The sequence below is a fragment of the Eucalyptus grandis genome, chromosome 6 (assembly GCF_016545825.1).
Source record: "Eucalyptus grandis isolate ANBG69807.140 chromosome 6, ASM1654582v1, whole genome shotgun sequence".
Classification (NCBI taxonomy): domain Eukaryota; kingdom Viridiplantae; phylum Streptophyta; class Magnoliopsida; order Myrtales; family Myrtaceae; genus Eucalyptus; species Eucalyptus grandis.
The window spans coordinates 9,703,605-9,724,481 of record NC_052617.1 but is presented as its reverse complement, the minus strand read 5'-3'; the positions used below and the strand labels follow the sequence as shown (position 1 = coordinate 9,724,481).

General features: G+C 41.9%; 4 protein-coding genes across 7 annotated transcripts; 2 read left to right on the top strand and 2 right to left on the bottom strand.

Annotated features, from left to right (window-relative positions):
- Positions 1 to 252: 252 nt before the first annotated feature.
- On the top strand, positions 253 to 6,396 carry LOC104448239. Its single transcript, XM_039314304.1, has 4 exons — positions 253 to 427; positions 2,225 to 2,712; positions 3,425 to 3,550; positions 4,457 to 6,396. The coding sequence occupies exons 1-4, from the start codon at positions 253 to 255 to the stop codon at positions 6,008 to 6,010; spliced, it is 2,343 nt and encodes a 780-aa protein (XP_039170238.1). The 3' UTR covers positions 6,011 to 6,396.
- Positions 6,397 to 7,189: 793 nt separating this feature from the next.
- LOC104448238 (OVARIAN TUMOR DOMAIN-containing deubiquitinating enzyme 2) lies at positions 7,190 to 11,855 on the top strand. 4 transcript variants are annotated; one of them, XM_010062052.3, is made up of 9 exons: positions 7,190 to 7,357; positions 8,678 to 8,759; positions 8,848 to 8,893; positions 9,628 to 9,736; positions 10,059 to 10,150; positions 10,271 to 10,333; positions 10,704 to 10,822; positions 11,444 to 11,519; positions 11,597 to 11,855. In XM_010062052.3, the coding sequence occupies exons 2-9, from the start codon at positions 8,695 to 8,697 to the stop codon at positions 11,651 to 11,653; spliced, it is 627 nt and encodes a 208-aa protein (XP_010060354.2). In that variant the 5' UTR covers positions 7,190 to 7,357; positions 8,678 to 8,694; the 3' UTR covers positions 11,654 to 11,855. The 4 variants fall into 4 exon arrangements, with proteins under 4 accessions (XP_010060354.2, XP_010060352.2, XP_010060351.2 ...); XM_010062050.3 differs by lacking the exon at positions 7,190 to 7,357 and adding an exon at positions 7,551 to 7,706; XM_010062049.3 differs by lacking the exon at positions 7,190 to 7,357 and adding an exon at positions 7,564 to 7,718.
- Positions 11,856 to 12,401: 546 nt separating this feature from the next.
- On the bottom strand, positions 12,402 to 15,258 carry LOC104448237 (reactive Intermediate Deaminase A, chloroplastic). The gene is made up of 6 exons (XM_010062048.3): positions 14,967 to 15,258; positions 13,945 to 14,060; positions 13,689 to 13,733; positions 13,322 to 13,395; positions 13,175 to 13,224; positions 12,402 to 12,691 (listed from the first exon to the last, which is right to left on the bottom strand). The coding sequence occupies exons 1-6, from the start codon at positions 15,154 to 15,156 to the stop codon at positions 12,597 to 12,599; spliced, it is 570 nt and encodes a 189-aa protein (XP_010060350.1). The 5' UTR covers positions 15,157 to 15,258; the 3' UTR covers positions 12,402 to 12,596.
- A 1,460-nt stretch (positions 15,259 to 16,718) lies between these two features.
- On the bottom strand, positions 16,719 to 19,709 carry LOC104448236 (NEP1-interacting protein-like 1). Its single transcript, XM_010062047.3, has 5 exons — positions 19,319 to 19,709; positions 18,314 to 18,465; positions 17,729 to 17,812; positions 17,402 to 17,569; positions 16,719 to 16,968 (listed from the first exon to the last, which is right to left on the bottom strand). The coding sequence occupies exons 1-5, from the start codon at positions 19,491 to 19,493 to the stop codon at positions 16,807 to 16,809; spliced, it is 741 nt and encodes a 246-aa protein (XP_010060349.2). The 5' UTR covers positions 19,494 to 19,709; the 3' UTR covers positions 16,719 to 16,806.
- Positions 19,710 to 20,877: the final 1,168 nt, after the last annotated feature.

Genomic DNA, 20,877 nt, shown 5'->3' with positions numbered 1-20,877 from the left:
TTGATCCATCTTCAACGGTCAAATGTGGGACTTTGCTATAAAAAAAAGAAAAGAATGATTCGGTTCGACATCGCACATTCAATAAGCTTAGACAATAGATTAAGATTAGATCTAAATCTTTAGTCCCCGCGGGGGGGAGCTTTTACTATAATGGACCCTCCCTCCTAGGGCTCGCCGACCGAGCCGGTCCTCTTTTACTCCGCTGCCAAAGTGCGACGCCCCATGTGGGCACGGTTCGTCGGCTTGCGGGCGATGATGCGTCGTGGGAATTTGCATAGGATTCGTGCTGAATTGCTGACGTGTCGACTTGTCAGGCGCCACGTGGTCGCCTCCTCGGATGCCCTTTTTTCTCCATCGTCAAAGAGAGGGAGAAAAATACAACACGAGACCTGTCGGAGAAGCTCCCGCATTTGGGAGAAATGTCAAGGTCGGTGGGTTTGGTGGTGCAGTTGATGAATTGTAATTATAAAGAGGTAAGGTACAAATATCAAAATCTTTTAAGTTAATTATTTTCTATCAATAGTATTCTATAAATTTACAAATTATGTTTTTCAAAATATAACTCATCAACATATTAATCGAACCATTTAATTGACTCAACACACCCAGAAAAATCAAAATAATAGAAAAGTATATCAAAGCTTTATTGGAATCGAGTTGAAAAACAAAAACTGTAATGAAGTTCTATACTCCTATTTATTTATAGAGCTTTTTAGTTTATGTATTGAAAAAATACATGAATTAAATAGACGTGTGTATCCATAAAATTTATGAATCGGAAGATACATGGATCCAGAGACATGTGAATTCAATAAATACATGAACTAAAATATACACGAATAAAAAAATTATAAATTCAATAAATACGCGAACAGAAAAGTTTATGAACTTCATAAATTTAATAAATATGCAAATAGAAAAGACATATCTTAATTTATTGACTTTCGTTGATCTGTTAACCGTAATTATAACAATTTTGCAGTTAATGAGATGCGGAGTATGGATAGTTTGCAGTTAATGATGTTTCCGTTGAGGAGGAGAAAAATTCCGACCACGATAAACACCCTCTAGTAAAGGTATTCAAAATATACAAAGATCCATTGCTGCTGCCATGCACCGGCGTCGAGATCTTTGCTCGCCTCGCCCCTCTTCGAGCCGATGGCATTCCTGGCGACCCTAGTACCTCCCCTGGAAGCTCAACAGCGCCATTAGCAGCCACTCCATCTCCGCCTGTGACCCCCGGCCCCTGTCGATCTCTTCCACTGCCTCCTCGCCATTTTGAAACTCTTTTAGTCAGGGGCGAACGACGGTCAGCAACCTCCACAAAAATTGAGCTACGGCCGACATTAACCATGCTTGACCTCGGATCGATCCACATTTGAGGTTGGGCTGAGATCTTGGTTCGTTGGTTCTCGTTGGCAATTAGCCCTCGAGGTTTTGAATGGACGCAGCAATGATGGAGCGACGGGCGTGATGCACGATGGAGAGGGGCGACTGCAGAGCCACAAACGACGACGATACGGAGGGGTGAATAATTGTGGCATTTATTAGCCAGATGAAACAGCCCTCTCATAGCGGACGACAATTCCATGTATTTGGGCGGCGCGCCGCGATTGCTCAAAATTTTGTTTGCATTTGCAAGCTTGACAAGTGCTCTTCTTCATCGGATGCGGCGATGATAGTACGAAGAGCATCGTTCAGGGAAAACTCTCTCTCTCCTTCACTGTAATTACATAGTTAGCCAGAAATATAAACGATCACTAGGTAAGTTTGGATCTTTAGGATCCAACCTACCTATTTCTCCAAACACGCCAATCATAAATTGTACATATGCAATTCAAGTTTTGGGATTTCCCATTAAATGCAACTACCCAAACTTGTCCGAAAGGCCATGGGAACCATAAAAGATCTTAGGATGTAATAAAAAAAAAAGACGATACGACCGGATCGGACACGAGACACATCGCGGGTCGACGTTGACCATACATACGCACACATGTACATCGCCCATACATAGTTCAGTTCCCGTCCCCCACTCCGTCTTCTTTCATCCATCACATCCTGGACCATCTTCTTCATCGTCTTCTTCATCGTCTTCTTCGTCTTCTTCTTCTTCTTCACTCGCGCGCATGGCGGAGTAGCGTATCTCTTCCGTACGTCCCCCTTTCTCTCTCTCTTTCTCTCTCCATCCGTTACTCTCTAGCTTTCGCTTTCTCTCTCTAAGAGGAGCGCACGCGGAGCTGGAAAGGGAGCCGCGTTCGAAGCTCTAAATGGGCGGACCCAGCAGCCTCCCGCAATGAAGATCACCGGGAGATCCCTAATCCGGCCGAACGCCCCCGCCGCCGCCTCCCCCCGGGCGCCGAACCGCCCCCGCACCCAGATCTGCCGCCCCAGGCGGCCAGGACCCCTCGCCGCACCCCCCGCCGGAAGGCCCGCCTGAGGAAGGCCGGGCCCCCCGCCGGCAAGCGGAGCAGCCGCCCCGAGACGCCTCTCCTCAAGTGGAACACGACCGAGGACAAGGTGCGGAACGTCCTCCCCGTCGACGGCGGCGACGACGAGGACAGCAGGTCGCTGCGCCAGGCCCGCCGGAGGAGCCGGCGGAGGGATGCCCCGGTGTCGTCGAGGAAGCTCGCCGCCGTGCTCTGGCGGCTGCAGCTGACGGAGGCCGAGGGCGGGGGCCGCGGCGGCGTTCGAGACGAGGTCGGGTTTCAGGTAGCGTTTGATTTTCGTTCATTCAGTGCTTGTTGACTTTTGCAACGCGTGAGGATCTAGCGTCGGAAAGATTTCGGAACTGGAGCGTGAGTAAATGAGCCCCAGGCTTTGATGCATTTATGAAGCCCTAGAGCGAGAGAGGCTATGATGGAGGAGTGATTCCGAAGCAAAAAGGGCAAAATGAGCCTGAAAATCTTATCAACGCTCTCACCATTGCGGAATCCCATCTTTGATTACTTCATTTTGCACTCAAGAAGCTTGGCTTTTAAGCAGTATCGATTGCGCTACCGATCGGTGCGTGCCAAGTCAATGCTTCTTTGATGTGCTTTATCTACAGTGAGCGTTCTTGTGTAGAAAAGGCCTCATCTTGACTCGTTCATCATTTCAGAATCTGTGATGGGCTTGAAGTTCTCGAAGTTTGCGTGCATTTCTCGAGCTTGGCTGTAGATTCTTGATATTATTCGAGAACTTGTGCTGGTCTTCTAAAGTGTTCTTGGGTGTTTTGTCCTTTTCTTTTCCCTTCTAGTGCACATGTAATGCAACTCGAGTAAAATTCATGATTTCGTAACTTTGAAAGTCGACTGGTCTTTTGGAGCAGGCGCACTATGCTCAATATGCTTTCGTTTGCTTCCTTGTGTCCCTGCAATTAATCGACTGATTTGATGCAGTTTAAGATTGCTGATTGGTAACTTTTCGTTTTCGTTCCATGCAGTCTGGTGCTGGACACATAGGATCTCCTTTTGTATTGAATAGAACAGGGAAGGTGTGCAACTCAGATGCAAGGGATCTTGATAGTCCTCGTTCGGTATCTGGCACAAGGAATGGCTTTTCGCATAAGGTATAAGACTCTTTGCTCATCATAAATTGGGTATTGATCGTGGCATTAGGATTGGTTTAATTGTATCTAAGTTAAGAGAAACGAGAAACGTGGCGTAACGTATTTGAACATTGAAGACAAGGACATACTGTAAATAATAAACAGCCAGGGACATGAACCAGATGAACAATCATCATCATGAATATCAAGTCATTACTTGAGAGTTCTGTGTGTTATTATGTCAATATGGAGCACAAAATTCCTATTATCTTGCAGATCAATAAGAAATTGGTGAATGGTCACCCAGATATTTTTGCTGTTAAAAAAAATCAAGTGAGCCCCAAAGAGACGTGGTGAACTTTGAGGTCCTGGTCTTGCTAGATTCGTCAAATCTTTTTAGCTGAATGGATCGCTGAATTGCTGAGTAGCAGTAAAAAACGAGTTTTTGCATCCATTAAATCTCTTTGTGCGCTGCCAGTCATCAAATCTCTCTCTCTCTCTCTCTCTCTCTCTCTCTCTCTCCGACTCTTGTTTAGGGACTGCTCATCAAATTTCTTTAGCTTGAAAATTCAGCCAGTTGACCAACTCTCTGGAATTTTTGACTGCTCAAGAAGTCTCAGAACAAACTGAGTTAGAAGTTTTTGTGCCTAAGTGAATAAATTGTTGAATTGTTGATTAGTGTAAATGAGTTGCTTGATGTGTCTGCTCAGATGAGATAATTGTTCCTAATTTCCTCACCGGCAAAACTTGTAAAAAGATGGTACCACTGTCTGTTGGTTTTATGTGTGAAAGTAGGGAAACCTGAATTCTCGTCGAGTATTAGTCGCTTTGAAGTAGTAAAGGCAGGGAGGTGCTGCTCTTGCCCTGTCTGCCTTTCTCACTTTCTTTCCTTTCTGCTCCTAATACTAGATCCGTTTTCCTTTTCAGCTTGAGCCTTCTTTTCAATTTGCAAGTTCTGCGATGGAGGGTGTAACTAAGTGGGACCCAGTCTCTTTTAGAGTACCTGATGATGTACGTCAGATTCACAGCCATGTGAAACTTGTTAATCAACAAGTGAGTGCCGTATCAACCATTTCTTCACTTGAAGCTGAACTTGAACGAGCTCGGGCACGCACTCTAGAGCTGGAAACTGAGCGTCGTTCCTCGAAGAAAAAGCTGGAGCACTTTCTAAAGAAAGTCAGTGAGGAGAAGGCAGCATGGCGGAGAAGGGAGCATGAGAAGATTCGTGCCTTTGTTGATGATATTAAATTGGATCTGAATCGAGAAAGGAAAAATCGCCAGCGCATGGAAATTGTCAATTCCAAATTGGTTGACGAACTTGCTGAGGCCAAGCTATCAGTAAAGCGATTAATGCAGGATTATGAAAAAGAAAGAAAGACCAGAGAACTAATCGAAGAAGTATGTGACGAGCTGGCAAAGGAGATTGGGGAAGACAAAGCTGAAATGGAGGCATTGAAGAAGGAATATATGAAACTACGGGAAGACGTAGAAGAGGAAAGAAAGATGTTGCAGATGGCAGAGGTCTGGCGTGAAGAACGAGTTCAGATGAAACTTGTGGATGCAAAGGTGGCACTTGAGCGGAAATATTCTCAGATGAACAGTTTAGTAGCTGATCTGGAGAATTTCTTAAAATCAAGAAACCATACCCCAGATGTGAAGGACATAAGAGAAGCAGAGTTACTTCGGCAGGCAGCTGCTTCCATGAATATACAGGACATGAAAGAATTCTCTTACGAGCCTCCCAATTCTGATGATTTATTTGCCGTTCTTGAAGAAGTTAATAATTTTGGCGAAAACAATGAGAGGGAGATTGAACAATGCACAGCTTACAGTCCTGCAAGTCCTGCCTCAAAAATGCACACAGTGAGCCCCGAAATAAACACATTGGAAAAGGACAACATCAACAGATATCCCTCATCTTTCCCTGGTCATGATGGTGAGATTGAAGATGATGAGAGCGGATGGGAAACTGTGAGCAACCTTGAAGACCAGGGATCAAGCTATTCCCCAGATGGGAGTGCCCCATCCGTGAACAATATCCAGCAAAATGGGGATATCTTAGCTAGCGGCGGTGAAACCCCAGTAACTGAAATCAGTGAAGTGTGCTCAATTCCTCCTACGAGGCAACAGAAGAAAGTTTCATCAATAGCAAGGCTCTGGAAATCATGTCCAAATAACGGGGAGAACTACAAGATAGTCTCGGTGGAGGGCACGAATGGGAGGATGTCCAATGGGATGATATCCAATGGGGCCGTCATGTCTCCTGATCATGGGTCCGGTAAGGGCGGGTTTAGCCCATCTGATAATGTTAGCCAATGGAGTTCCCCTGATACAGGGAATCCCCACATAACTCGAGGCATGAAAGGCTGCATTGAATGGCCTCGCGGCGCGCAGAAGACCAGTCTGAAGGCGAAGCTTCTTGAAGCAAGGATGGAAAGTCAAAAGATCCAGTTACGGCATGTATTGAAACAGAAAATGTAGCCGTGAATTCTCATGCAGCCAAGCAAGGCGGTCCTCTTCACGTCGATAAGCTGGAGTCCGGTCAAGTACACATTCCTGGATGTGCGAAGAGCATAGGGGCCTTCACCAGTGCTCCTGCGCCCCACCTCGTTTCATGAATGATTATTAATAATAGTTCAATTTTTTCTAGTTAGGATTAGGAATTATGATCTTCGTCTTGATATTGCTCGAGATTCTTGGTTCGACATCGGCAATGTATATCTGGAATTGGAACTGGGACAGAAGCAAATCTTGTAATGTCTAGTAATTACAGCCGGCTAGTTTCCAGAATGCTATATATTGGACCGCGATATCGGGTTTTGTTGTAAACTATGTGATCATAATCATCATGTCTGCAGATTTTTGCATATCTCATTCTCAGGTAACGTCAAACAAAGTGGGATTTGATAGTAAAAACAGCAGAAAACCTTGCGTACAGATTTTGTGCGGTGTGTCGAGCAAAAAGATCTCTTCCAGGAGTTTGCTGGTGCATCTCTTTTGGAAGATAAAAAGCAGCAACTAGCGAAATAGAAGATAGGAGTTTCAGTGGGAAAAGAATCTTTTTGCGTTGCTTTTTTGTCTATCTTCTCGTTCAAACTTTGATGATTGGTCGCTTTGTTCCTTTCCTTTTGGATACGCATCTCTATCGTTTCCACGGCGATTCCGTGCTATCCAATCAACGTCGTCTCCCCTTTTCAAGAGAGGCCTTGCCAACAGCGCACCTGGAGAGTTTCTACATCGATTATCATGCGCAAGCTGACTTCATCTAGGACTAGTAATCCCACGATCGTGCTGCCACCTTAGAACACGTGCTAATGCTCGATGTGAGCAGGCAATTGTGTACAAATAACCTGCAGGAGAATGACCCTATTTCAGCCAACTTCGAAATTCTTAAAAAGGGAATTCTTTTGGGATGCAGAATATTTAGATGATTGATATTTGACATCATTATTTTTTAATTTAACATAATATGAGGCGAGCTAACCGTTTTTTTATAAATGGGTATCTAAGCAATTATATGTATTTCATTATTGGCACCCGATGAGTTAAACAAAATCGACTTTTATTCTATCCATAATTAAAACAAAATAACCAAAAAAATCGAATCTTTATAAACATTTCTTCCTTTCATCCTTGCCTTTGCATAAACACCCTTCTTGCTTCTTACCGTATGAACCTCGAAAATCCCCCAATCATGAAATGTTCCCATCCAAATTGAGATAAGAAACGAGAGTTTTCACTGGACACTAGCGCCACAAAATCGGAACACCGAGCGGCGACACCGGAGCATTTCTCTCGCGGTTCCTGCAATTCGGTCACCTCGTTACGGTGAGCTTTCTTGTTCGAATCCCATTTGCTTCTTCGTTTAAACATATTCTCTCGGGTCGGACAAAAACTGGGTGCGTAACAGAGGAATACCAACGTACGCGAAAGTAGTTGACGTATGCGTCAAGATGATGTGCGTGGGTCCGCGGCGGAATCCCACTATTTTAGATCTAGAGCTTTCCACATGATCTTTTTTTAATCTTTTATCTTTCTTTCTTGTCGGATTATACTTCCTGTCGTGATTCGCGATAGATATCGCCTGAATTCATTGGTGGGTCGCATTCTTTTTGTTTCTGGGAAGGTCTCGTTTTGAGGTTCTGTCGGAATTATACCTCGCCACAACGTCAATCAGGTGCCCTTCTTGGTGGGTCTTGGATCTTGGTTTTCGTAAGGGGTTTTCTTGCTCTTGGGTTTCTTGTTTTTTACCCCTTTGAAGTGAATTGCTCTCTTTTGATTTCTGTTCTGTTACAGCGATTACCTTCGAGGCTCGTTTTAGCCGTCTTTTGAGTTCCGCGGCGTTTTTATAACCAAGCGCATGGTTTGGGCTGTTGTTGGGATCGTAGTTAATCTAAATTGAAACTGGGTTGTTGCGAAGCTAAAGCATGTTAACTGATTGATAGAGTTGTGCCATTATTTGAATCCACTGGAGGTCTGCTCTGTTCTAATTACTATTCTCCAAGATTGTTTTTAGTTGTTTTTCGTGTTCGTTTGTTATGAATAACCCAGCTCATGTAACGGGTCATGGTAGGATTTGTACTGAGTCTGAATAGAGAGAGTGGGTAGCGCGAAGCGAAAGCATCTCACTTGAAAGAAGCTATAATTTGCATCCGTTGGATGCCTGTTCTGTTCGCATGATTATTATCTGTGATTGATCTTGGTGCTCTTTCTTTTTTCATGAGCTTATGACTAACCCAGCACAAGTTCTATTTTTTTGTTATTGCAAGTGCTGTGGTCAATCTGAATCGATCTGGGTTGTGCATCTTGGTTGATATGATTGTTCTATCATTTCGGTCCATTGGATACTTCTACTTTTTATTGTTTCTGATGATGCTGTAATTCGGGAGTTCATTTTGGAATTTGTAAGTTACATGAACTGTGGATTCGCATCTCTAGTGTTATAAAGGTAGTTCTTGCACAGATTTTGCTCTCTTCTGCATCTGCTAGCTTTTGGGTTTCTTGTGCAGCAGTTCTTCATTACTTTAGACAATATAAACTTCTGGACCATTTTCTGCTTTTGTGGATATGACAAAGATGCACTTGTATGGCTCTGTCAGACAGTGGGCATCAATCTTGATATTTAATTATTCTTATGGTTATTTCCAGCTGGACATATATCTGCCATGGAAGGTATTGTCACTAGAAGGGTCATTCTCTCAGACAACAGTTGCCTTTTTAATGCTGTCGGGTAAATGTTATAATCTAGAATTTTTATGCCTTTAAGTTTTCTCTCGTCAAAGGATAGAACCTTCATATTTTTCCCCCTGCCAATATAGGTACGTCGTGGATCATGACAAAACCAAGGCTTCTGAGTTAAGACAGGTTTGTCTGACATACTTGTGCTGTTTTTTCACCCATCATCTAGTCTGATTTGTGAATTCAATATTGGTTGGTGGTGGTAAGACACAGAAAAAAGACAGTTATCTGTACCCTTTCAGTATTCTTATATGCTTGTACTCTCTATTCTGCTTGTGCCTTTTGATTCCTCATATGTGATTGTGCCATCCAACGTCTCTTTATTCTCTTCTAACTCGTTAAATTAAATAAAGTGTCTTTTTAGGTCAGTTAGACCAGCATTACCATATTCACTTATGAAGCTCAGTAAAAAGATATATATTGTTCCCATTTTGGCTGGCCATGCCTTTTGGAACCTCTAGCTCTATTTGGCTGCCTGATTCTGCATGCTCAAGCAAATTAAGATATCAGTCTAAGTTTGATAGTACCAGCTACTGCAGAATATGTTGTACATTCTTCAACCACATATGTGATGCATGTTACAAGCAAATGTGAAGGAAGAGGAGAGGGAGAGATGGAAAGTATGGACTCCATCCAATCATGAGGACTTGATACCATCTATCCTTTGATATTATACTTTTGACCATTATTTGATCATTTATTTGATTTATTTCTCATATTTCTGGCATCTGCAATAGTCATTTCCTAATGAGTTGTTTATTGATATATGGGCTGGCATTGACATCAAGATGTGTACTTCTACGCTTTTTTCTATTCACATGTCATTCACTTCTTAACATCTCATTTCTATGTTTCCAAAGGTCATTGCTGCTACTGTAGCAAGTGATCCCGAGAAATATTCAGAAGCATTTCTGGGAAAGCCAAATGAAGAGTACTGTGCTTGGATTCAAGACTCAGAGAAGTGGGGAGGTTTGTTGATGAAAAGCAGGCATATTAATTTCTTTTATATTAATGATCAGAAAAGGTAGATGGAAATCATGATGATACCGTAAACAGAAGAGGTCAAGATTGCCGTTTGCTGTTTTTATTAATGTTACGCGCAGTGATAGAAAGACTTCCCGAGTACTTCAAAATTAATTTCTTATCTCCATCACTCTGTGCCATACGTGACTTAATCTTTGCCTATGATTTGGTAGCGAATGAATAACCCTTGGCAAGTTAGTTGTTTCTTCTAGGTCTTTGAATTTTAACCTACAGCGCTAAATCCGACAATGCATATCGTCCTTGGTAGGTGCTATTGAACTGTCAATACTAGCAGACTACTACGAACGCGAAATAGCAGCATATGACATCCAGACAGGCCGTTGTGATCTGTATGGTCAGGTAGGTAGCATTAAAGAAACTATATCTTAGGAAGAAAAGCATGATTATCTTATGGGAATATTGTTTCTTCTTTTTTGAATGTTGGACATGACTGAACGTTTTTTACTTGCTATCTGACAGGAAAAGAGGTACTCTGAGAGGGTCATGCTGATTTATGATGGGCTTCATTATGATGCATTAGTAGTATGCTTTTTCTCCTTGCAGTTATGCTTTATCTGTTAAATAGTTAATCTTCACATCTTTATCTTTAAGGAAATAGTGTTATAGTTGAAAAGGTAGTGCAGATCTGATGGCACTATTGATAGGGTCTAGTTGCAGAATGGATTAATCTTTCTTCTGCGCCATAATAGAGAAACTTGAAAAGATTCGAAATGAGATATTTTGGGGGTTGGGAAAATTATGAAGATTTAGTGGGGGGAGCGGAATGATGTGTGGGATGGGCTCTTTTTGTGAGCAAAATCATCTCGCTTTTTGGGGACTGGAACTGATCAAGGGCACTTAAATTGTTCTTCTTTCGTTAGTTGTATTTCTAAAATGCATTCCCTTTGTGCAGATATCACCGTTCGAGGGAGCTCCAGAGGAGTTTGATCAAACTATATTTGAGGTGCGAAAAGATAGGACGATTGGGCCAATAGAAGAAGTTGCCCTTAACTTTGTGAAGGAGCAGCAGAGGTAGTTTTTCTTGGCAACTTTTTCTCCGTAGACCTCAGTTCGGGTTTTTTTTTTAATGTATTTTGAGAAGCAAATGTGAGCTTCTGTGCGTGAGATATAACCTCAGATATATTGGCCAAGATTGTGTGGTTAAAGGCACTGGACTTGACGTTTCACACACCTCAAGTCAAGAGACAATAGGACTGCCATGCTGGCCATGGAGTCCTCTGAAATTAATCATGGCGGGGCCAAGTTAAGACTCTCTTTATGGAGAGACTCTTCTTCTCAGAAACTACTATTGACACTTAGAATAGGGTTGCTGATGACACATGCAAGCTCATTGCTGTTGCATTGGGGTAATTTGGATTGGCATCTTATTGCTTTTGCACTTCTATTTGCAATATAGAAACCTTCCTGGCATTTTACTGAGAAGCTATAGATTACCTTTTATGCGCACCATTCTCCCTTTGGAGGTTATGCATAGTCATGAAATAGTCATGAAAGGCTATACAGTCGGTTATGCTCAAATATGTAGATGGATTAGGTGAAAGCGCTTCATACAAATCTGAGTTGACTATGTTGGCTAGAGCACGCCTAGTTCTGTTTTCTTAGATAACAAGGGTTTTACCACCTTTTATGCAGGAAAAGGAAGTATACAGATACCGCCAAATTCACTCTACGCTGTGGAGTGTGCCAAATAGGAGTTGTCGGCCAGAAGGTTATTTCTTCATGACACGGCACAATTTTGTGTTTGCTTAATCTTTTCTCAGGGTCTCACCCATCTTCTGGTTCCAGGAGGCTGGGGAGCACGCCCAAGCCACAGGGCATGTCAATTTTCAGGAATACCGGTGACAAGTAGCTGATGAACATGTACTGCGTTTGTTGGAGGGAGCTCCTCTTGGACTTGGCTCGCAGATCTGTCCTATGTTTTGTGATCATGATACAATCAAAGCAACATCTAAAATGATCTTGAAATGTTACTGGAATTGACTTGTACCAACGAGAAAGAATGGATTTAATGATTCAATCATGATGTTTTCCAAAGTTTCCAAGAGGGAATACTTCTCACCGTCGTCCTGTTAGCCACGGTACCACTATGTCTACTTCCTGAGTTGCATTTCCGAATGTTAGCTACACTGAGGTGCGGTATAGTAAAGTGACGGTTCCCTTGAAGAAAGTTTGTGGTAAATGCAAGCAAACTGAGATTTGTCAAAAAGGTCGAGCATCAGGCTTCGGTCACATGCCGATGTGTTGTTCAAGCGATGACCATCAAATATTATTTTCAAGCAAAGCAAAAAGTAGATCTGAACATAACACGACACCTGCTTGAGGCAATTATAAACACGTCAATAGCACCAGATCTGACATTACTCTTGGCTGACTCGCATAACTGAGTTGGCCGTTACCGATTATAGGTTAACGAATTCTCGTGCTGTGCTGCCGACCAGGACAGTTATTATGCATCACGTTCAGTGACAGCAGAAGAACCTCAAACAAGGTGGCACAAAAGCACAAACATCTTTTAAGTCGCTTGATAAACATCTCTTCATTCTGCTTGCAGCCTCTCTCGATAGATTGGGAAAGAGGCAATTAAGAGAGCTGCCACTACGATCAATCTCATGTTATTAGGCGAACACTGCACATCAGAGAATCTGAGTCCACGGTCCAACAAAGAGCACCGCATCACCGATATAGACTGTTATGACAATTACAAAACTTCATCCACTTAAACTTCCCTTAAATCTCATAAACAGGTTTCATTCAAGATGTTTGTATTTAAAGGTGCAGAAGCCCATCAAAGTGCTGCAATGCACTCGATCTCAATCCTCGCATTCAGTGGCAGAGCAGCAACCTGATATGTTGAGCGAGCTGGGGCAGGTGCCGAAAAATCTGCAGCATAAAGACATCCAGGCACTTTAAAGGTGTCTAACATTGGGTATTGAAGAATCTAACTTGATAGACAGGATAGATGAGTGCCGTAGTTCCGAGCATCCACTGGTCAAATATAAATCTATTTTGCATCGAGCTATCCCAGTTAACAAGTTCAAGCACAAGGCAGAATGTATTACTGTATTCCTGTTACATGCCATGGTGAAAGTGAGACAACCCACAAACGCTTGCTCAGATAATCACGCTTGGTCAAAACACCATTCTGAAAAATCTGTTATTATGTTCTCAGCTTATGAAGATATACATATGCTTCTCATTGCATACATGACTTCTTTAAGTGTTTAAGTAATGCCATCGAACATGACTTCTTTAAGTATTTAAGTAATGCCATCAAACCAAGTGACCTAGTAATTTGATATGCCTCGCCTCAACCAAAAGACTCAAGACATTTGTGTCCAATTGGCACATTAGTACAGAACTCACATTTAGCATAGATCTCATTCACTTTTTTGAAGTCTTGCAAGTCAGCCAGCCTGCAAAAGCGGAGATAGGCAAATCCAAGTTCTTTAATTCCGTTTCAACCTTACAAAAAATAAATTCAGCAGTCCAGCAAAAACTATGACGTCTTACATAATTGTTGTCTTGACCACAGAAGAATAGCTGGCACCCCCAGCTTTCAGTATTTCCCCCATATTTTTGAGAACCTACGCAGTTTCATAACACCACCTCTGTTAGCAGGTGAACAAATCAAGTGCATCTGAGCAGGTTATACTACTCAGCAGGGAGCAATAAGTCATAGGTGGCAGATAGATCGAGCCCTGGCCCTAATGTTGTCACTATTGTAAAAACAAATAGGAATATACTTTCCAAGCACACTAAGTATCCAAAAAACAGTATCCTCTACAAGGTGGATGAATTGCTAAAGACATCTCAACATCTTTTTCTTGGAGATAGAATGGTTATCGAAGTCCTAATGCAGGTAGGTCTTGTATCTTACCTGTTCTGTCTGGTCTTCCACGCTTTCAGATACAAATTGTCCAGTCTGCATCAGAATATCCGACATTCAACGTTACACTTGGTTATGGCAATGCCACGGTAAACAAAATGTGTCTCCATGCAAATTTTAAGCAGGCAACGCTGTCTAGTGTGTTTTGATTAAAAAAAAAAAAAAAAAATCTGTCTCATTTGGCATTAAGTAGCCACGATCATACTAAAACAATTGATATGCATTCAAGAAAACTCGAACCGCTTACCTCTGGAATGAGACCAAGAACACCAGATACAAACAGAAGGTTGTTAGCTTTGATAGCCTGGGAATAGGGTCCCAAAGCAGCTGGAGCTTTGTCTGTTTGAACAGCTTCCTTTAAACCTAAATTAATTGCCCTTGTTAGGAATTCCCACAAAATTTGATACAACAGTAAAATATGGTAAACCTAAGTCGCTCTTGTCTCTCCCCTTGATTTGAAGGTGCGAAATAGAATGAGTAAGCTCCATTCGAATGGCAGTAAAACTAAGCCATCCGGCAATGTTACCATCATTAGGTGGTATCTGTAAGCAATTTCTATGCCATTTGCCGACTCACATCTGACCCCAATTCCCTAGAAGGAAAAACTCAACAACACATACAAAATTCAAACTTTTTGCAAGTCCAACTTAAGGCCATCCATTATAAGCACACTTTGACAGTGAAAAATGAGGTGCCAATTTGTCACATAACTCTTTAAGATCTCAAATGTTTGAAAGCATGTCAGCGAAGCTCGGGTCTCAATCACCCATTTCAATTTGAGTAACGAGTTGCCAAGCAAACCAACGACTCCAATTGTGTGAATTTCCCGAAACCATATCCTTAAGCACCTGCGCATCAAGAACGTATTCCGCTCTTCACATTCTCCACCCCAGTGCCTACCTACTACACAAACGACATACGGGACAATCCACGCCAAATGCAATCCCTTTACACCAAAAACAACCGCAAAAAGCTTGCAAGATTATGCTATAAGGTATGGACTTTCGGAGGAAGCTGTAAACACAAATCAAATCGATTACACATCGATCAAAGCGCACACAACACCCAAATTCTAGCAATCTTAACCAAAAAAAAAAAAAGTAGAAAAGAAAGAAGCTTTCGCTCAATTGCACCAACCACTGACGGAACCAACACCCAAAAAATCAAAAAAATCAAAACTTTGACTCGGATTACTTCTCCCTAAGCGCCGTCTCGTGAAATAATGAGATACAGAGACAGAGAGGAACCGAAGAGAAGACGGGAACTCACGAGCCTCGGTCGAAATGCCCAGGCAAGCAAACGGCGCGGGCGCTCGCCTCGCCGGCGCCGACGACCGCCACAGGCTCGTGCCGACTATGGAGGCGCAGCCGACGCCCATGGCCGCCGGGCACCGGGCCCGCAGCGCCCTCATGTCGATCGGCGGCGGCGCGTGGAACGCCCTCGAAGCGAGCCACGACATTCTTCTCTCTCTCTTTCTCTCTCTGGCTGAGCCTGCGAGACGAGAGATTTGGGGCTTGGTTTGGTGGAGTGAAGAGTCACTGTTCTGATGGGCAGTAGAAAAATGGTGGAGTTGCTCTTTTGCTTTGACCTACTTCTGTAGAGGCACCAAACTTTGACTTTGCTTCCGGTTCTGCCTCAAACCTTTTTTTTTTTTTTTTTTTTTTTTCTTTTTTAAAAATGAGTCTAAAAAATAACCACAACTTTAAGTCCGATTTTAAATCTATCTGATTTTTTTTTTTTTTTTACCTGAGATAAATCATCAACTTATACTCTAATCTCAAATTTGAGCCAATTAACCCTCCCGTCCAAAAATCACCATTAATTTTTCATTTCACCTTACTATATACTACATTAAGTTGAAATTGGATAGATTTAAGAATATATTGAAAGTTGATGATTTTTTTAGAATTTTTTTTTTTGGGGACAGATTTAGTACTAAACTTAAAGTTTGAGGTTAATATAATTGAGATTGGACCTAAAATTTGAAGTTTTTTTAGAGGATTAGGCCCTTTGCTTTTGTCATTCTCTCGGTGTATTTCCCTATTCCATGTTTCTGAATATTTTTGATGTTGCTTGTTAAAAAGCAATGGGTCGGGCTGAAGATGAAAATGGATCAGCCCAGCCCAGACAGGATTCTCGGTAAGCTTTTTCCTTAACACAAATTGTTTCTCTGTTACTTGGTAATTTTATTTTTTTCCTTTTTAATAGCACAAGTATCGGAATGGGAGGCGCAGTCCCCGGGAAAACTCTTAAGTGGAAGATACTGAGATTTGAATGTTAGATTCGACACATCGAAAATCCAGTTCTTATCGATTTCTTGAAGATTCTCTTTTAGATGTTCTAATTTTTGCCCCTCTCCTCAGATTCTGTAGTTGATGTCCCAAGTAAATTTTTGCACGTCAAACCGATTCTTGGGATATTCTCCTTTGGATGCACTAAATTTTGTTCATTTCCTTGATCTAGCAAACCTTTTTTTTCTTTGTATAATGATTACAAGATATCTTGAGTCGATTTTCACACATCGAATTAAGCTCATTTCGAAGGATTCATTAAACCACCTTCTTATAATAGATGGACAAAAAAAGGAACATGGCATCATATAATTCGTGAGTGGAAAAAGTCAACGGCCTTCATGTTTTATCTTTTCCGGGGGTGCTTAGTAAGCAAGGGTGTTATTCTCAAATTAAATAAAACCATGGTCTTCTTGTTAATGTCAAACGATGATTGAAATTGCATAAAACCTAATGATAAACCACTGGGGAGAAATTTAACCAAATGTCCTTCTATTGAAATCGCATACAACCTATGAAGTCCTTCTATGTCTTTATTCTTACGATGCAGATTGCGAACTTCATCAATACGATACGAAGAATCTAAAAGTTAGCTCAGCAAAGTCCAGCTTTTAAGAGGGTTGCATAGCCATGGAATTGAACTGACTATGCATTTTTCGGACGGGAAGATATATCTTTGTCAAGTTATCACTTCTCTATATCACGCGGCTAATGTATGGTCTCCCGGGCATTTCACAAATAAACTTCTTGATATTGCAGCAGCATGTGCATATAGTACAGTTTGTCAAAAGAAACTCAACCCTTGTCACGACTCGAGTTCAATAGCAATTTGCGACGAATTCGGGGTTCTCATGATCACATATACTATCTCGACACATAGGGCAGGAGCCTCGCCGGACGAGCCATGCGTCCAGGCACTCCAAATGGAAAATATGCCCACACTTGGGGAGCCTTCTTCCAGTTTCTCCTTCCTTGAAGTCCTGCAGAAGCAAAACAGCCATGCGCTCATTAGTTAAGTGTAACGTGATACCGCTTGTGCAAGCATGCATACAAAAGTTGCTTACATGGTCTTTTTTCAGTAGTCAAAAGCACCAAGACCATGCATATTAGGACTAATTCACTAAATTGGTTTACCAAATTATGTGGTAAACTGCACAGGACATTGAATATGACCTGCTTCTATGAGTACCCATCTAGAGCCTATTGCTTTACTCAAGTATGCCAATTTTGCAGATCGTCTTAATATACCTAGAAGGAACTAGGCAGGTCAATCCAATCAGCAACATAGCTGTAATTTGTAAACTTGGATTCAGCCAAATTCTACAGCAATTCCCTCTGATGATTATCCTTCTTCAGTCAAAAAAATTCCAAAAAACTTCAAGAAACTATCAGGGTTTTCGAGCAGAAATTCACCTGGAGGCAGATTGAGCAGCAGATTCCATCATCAGATATCTTGGCCATCTTGCTAGACTGGAAATGGTATTCGGGAAGCCTCTGAATACAATTCTGGGACAGCCCTTTATCTTCGTCTGTGTCATAAATGTCTGAAATTTCTCTGTAAGGTGTTTCCAGATTGCTCACCTGCAATTCCCACAAGTTCATTTCACATTTCATCAGGAATTACGCTCAAAAGGAGACGCAGTGCATTAGGACTTGATCATATATTGTGACTCATAATTATCTGCTAGATGAATCAGTCAACATATGTTGGTAAACAGCTTCTGGGGTCGGGTTACTCGCCTGCCATTGATACGCTTTGAGCACTGCCGGGCCTACCCATTCCATGAATACTTTTCCATCCACTAAGCTGCACAGGAGGGCAACCTGCAAAATGAATTGAATTTGAGAAAACATTACATTAGATATTATAATGTTTGCCTCAGAAAAGAAGAAGAAAAGGCTCTTACCAAAAAAAAAAGAAGAAGAAGAAAAGGAGAACTTTGAGAATCATAGGGTCGTCAGAATCTAAACTAAAATCCTTGAATGATCCGATCAATCGTGAAACTTTCAATCTCCACGTAGAAATACTGCTAATACTTTTTTTCGTATTATATTTGGTGGGGGTTAGGTAAGTGTTCCCTTTACCTCTTATACCAAACACCACGTCCTTATATTCGACAGAGAAAATATCTAGAATGGAGAATATCAAGTCAATGTCACTCTGTACCCATCACTTCAGAAGACAGGAGGGAGAGCAGAGTGAGGTTTATACAGCGAGACATTTATGACGTCAGCAACAAAATCTCATCCACACAAGCATATGCGACAAAAGGGCATTCGGATCACGTGGACAACCTTAGAAAGTGACGAAAGAAAAGTTGGTACCTTAGAAAGTGACTCCCCATCTACCATGAGCTCCAGCAACTGAACCGCAGTGACAGCCCCAGTCACTGCTCCGATTCCCGCTCCTCTCACGAACCCTGTCTCCGTTGTCTGTCCCTTTAGCGCTCCTGAAATTATTCCCACAATTGCTCCACCTACAGAAATTAGCACATTCCTCATAAATATGTGATATCATCATACTAGTGCATTACCATATCTACATCAAAGTCCTAGTTGTGAAGCAATAACTTGGCCATATTGCCAGGTTTCGTGCTGACCTACAGAAGAATTATCTCATAGACTCCTTCTAATGCTCGGAAGGGAAGCAGGCCGTCACAAGGAGACTATCGTGTGTGAAATTTGTGATTTGGTATGTTTCTTTAATTGTGATGGACCGAGTTTATATGCATTTGACTCTTTTCTAGTTACAAGTTGAGAATAGAGTCTGAGCCTCTCATTGTCCTGTCGTCCCTGAGTAAGACTGTAAATTCCCCATAACTGACTTTAATTCATCTTTTTTTTTACTGGTGAAGGCAGACGACACCCAGTGAAGCAATGAATTAGTTACGGGTGATGATAAAACTGCGAAGCATTTGGGAAAAAAGGTACCACCTACCCTGGCTAACAATATTGGGAAAGGAGACAGACTTATGAGGATGTAATAATGCGATGGTGCTTCTCTGTACCAGGAACTTGCATTAAATTGGATATATGCAATGACGACTCCGTTGTACTTTGTTTTTGGCCCGGCACATGCAAGCAGTTGCACGACAACAGTTCCATAAGTTCAAAGCTCAAGGCTCAACACAATGAACCCCTTTTCTCTAGCGTTTGCATTATGGTGTTTGCAGGTCGGTTGATGGCCACAGAATGACTAGTGAGTTGAGCTCGCTCTGCGGCCTCTCTGAACTGAGAATTCACTGCTAGCTAAATTGTGCATGACTTGGTCGGACAAAAGCTTAGAAAGAAGCTGCAAAAGCGCCGGGGGAAGTGGAAATTAGAACTCACCTAAAGCAAAAGCGCAGGTGAAAGCGGCAAGGAAAGCTCTCTTCAAGAATATGCAGAAACGCCCAGTTCTGGAAGCACCAGCTCCCTCACCCACCCACAAAGAGGAAGCAGCTAGTTCTCTGAACCTGAGCTGAAGTTGTTTCAGCACTCCACAGACCCACCTCTTCATCATCATCCTTAAAACTTGAGACTGAAGATCAGCTCAGAGATACTTCAAGGCGAGCCTAGACGCAGAACCCTCTCTTGAATACTACTTAGAGAGAGAGAAGGGAGGGGAGAGAGAGAGGAGCCGCCTAGGGAATGTGTGAAGTAGTAAGAGCGCATTTAAAGGAGGGAGGAAGGTAGGGAGAGCGAGGGAGAGAGAGAATGATAAGGTAGGAGCATTTAAGTGGGGCGAGATGAGAGCCACCTCCCAAATGGTCACCGCACTACTACAAATACGCACCGCAGGTTCATGCACGATTTGATATAAAAGGGGGCGGTGCGGCTGCATTATATGAAGAAAACCATATGGAGCATTACGACTATACATGGAGGTAGAAAGTGATTTGTGCTCCCATGCTTGGCCAGTGGATTATGCAACTTGGTGTTTCCAATGGGCAACATGCAATGTTTGTGCCCCTCGACCGCAAATCGGTAATGCATGCATGTAGCTATATAATAAAGTATTTGCATGAATATTCAGGAAGTGATGAGAGATCGGTATGTGTTCTATACGAGCTATCACTGTCACGGCCTTGTCAGAGAGATTGTAATTTCATATTGGGATGACCTCACCTCAACTTATAAGCTAACAATAAATTGACCTATAGTCTATAGTTTGTTCATTACGATCTTGCGAGGGATATATTGCGTTTAGTACTTGGAAAGACCCCAATACACAAAACTTCGAGGAGCATCTAGTGAAACATCGTGGCCGTAATGCAAGTGTATTCCCCTTGTGATTTTACCCTTTCCGTGGTGAGATTCGCCTTTGTTCCTCGTCTTATGTCAATTTAGTCTCATCATCATACTTTAATTGATGAATTCACATGTAAGAGACTATAACATTAATAATGTAAGTGTTTGTTGGCCCTTGCCCAATTGCCGGCAAAGGTCACCAGCAACCCTCGCTACCAACCAAAATGAAGGGTAAAAAAAAAAGAAACCAAAAAAAGAACAAAAAATTATTAAAAAAATCAAATATAATTAAGAAATAATTAAATATATCTATGTCAATGCCAATCATGCCATGTAAAATGACTAACATCTACGTCAATGATTTTTGACCCAAATTGGCCTAATAGATCAAATTAGTTCCAATGTGAAAGTTGTTTAAGATTAAATTGATCGAATTGAAAGGTTTATGGTTGAATTTGTATAAATACAATAAATTTATAACTTTTTTTGTACTTTTTTGAATTCGAGGGTACATTGTCCCTCGCCACCAAATTGTGAAGGCAAGTTGTGAATCCATGACGCTTGTTCAATGGTAATTGTCAATCTCTTTCGAAGTTGGTCTAGAACAAAGATCAAGAAATAAGAACAAAAAAGGGGGAAAAACCGCAATATTGAGAAAA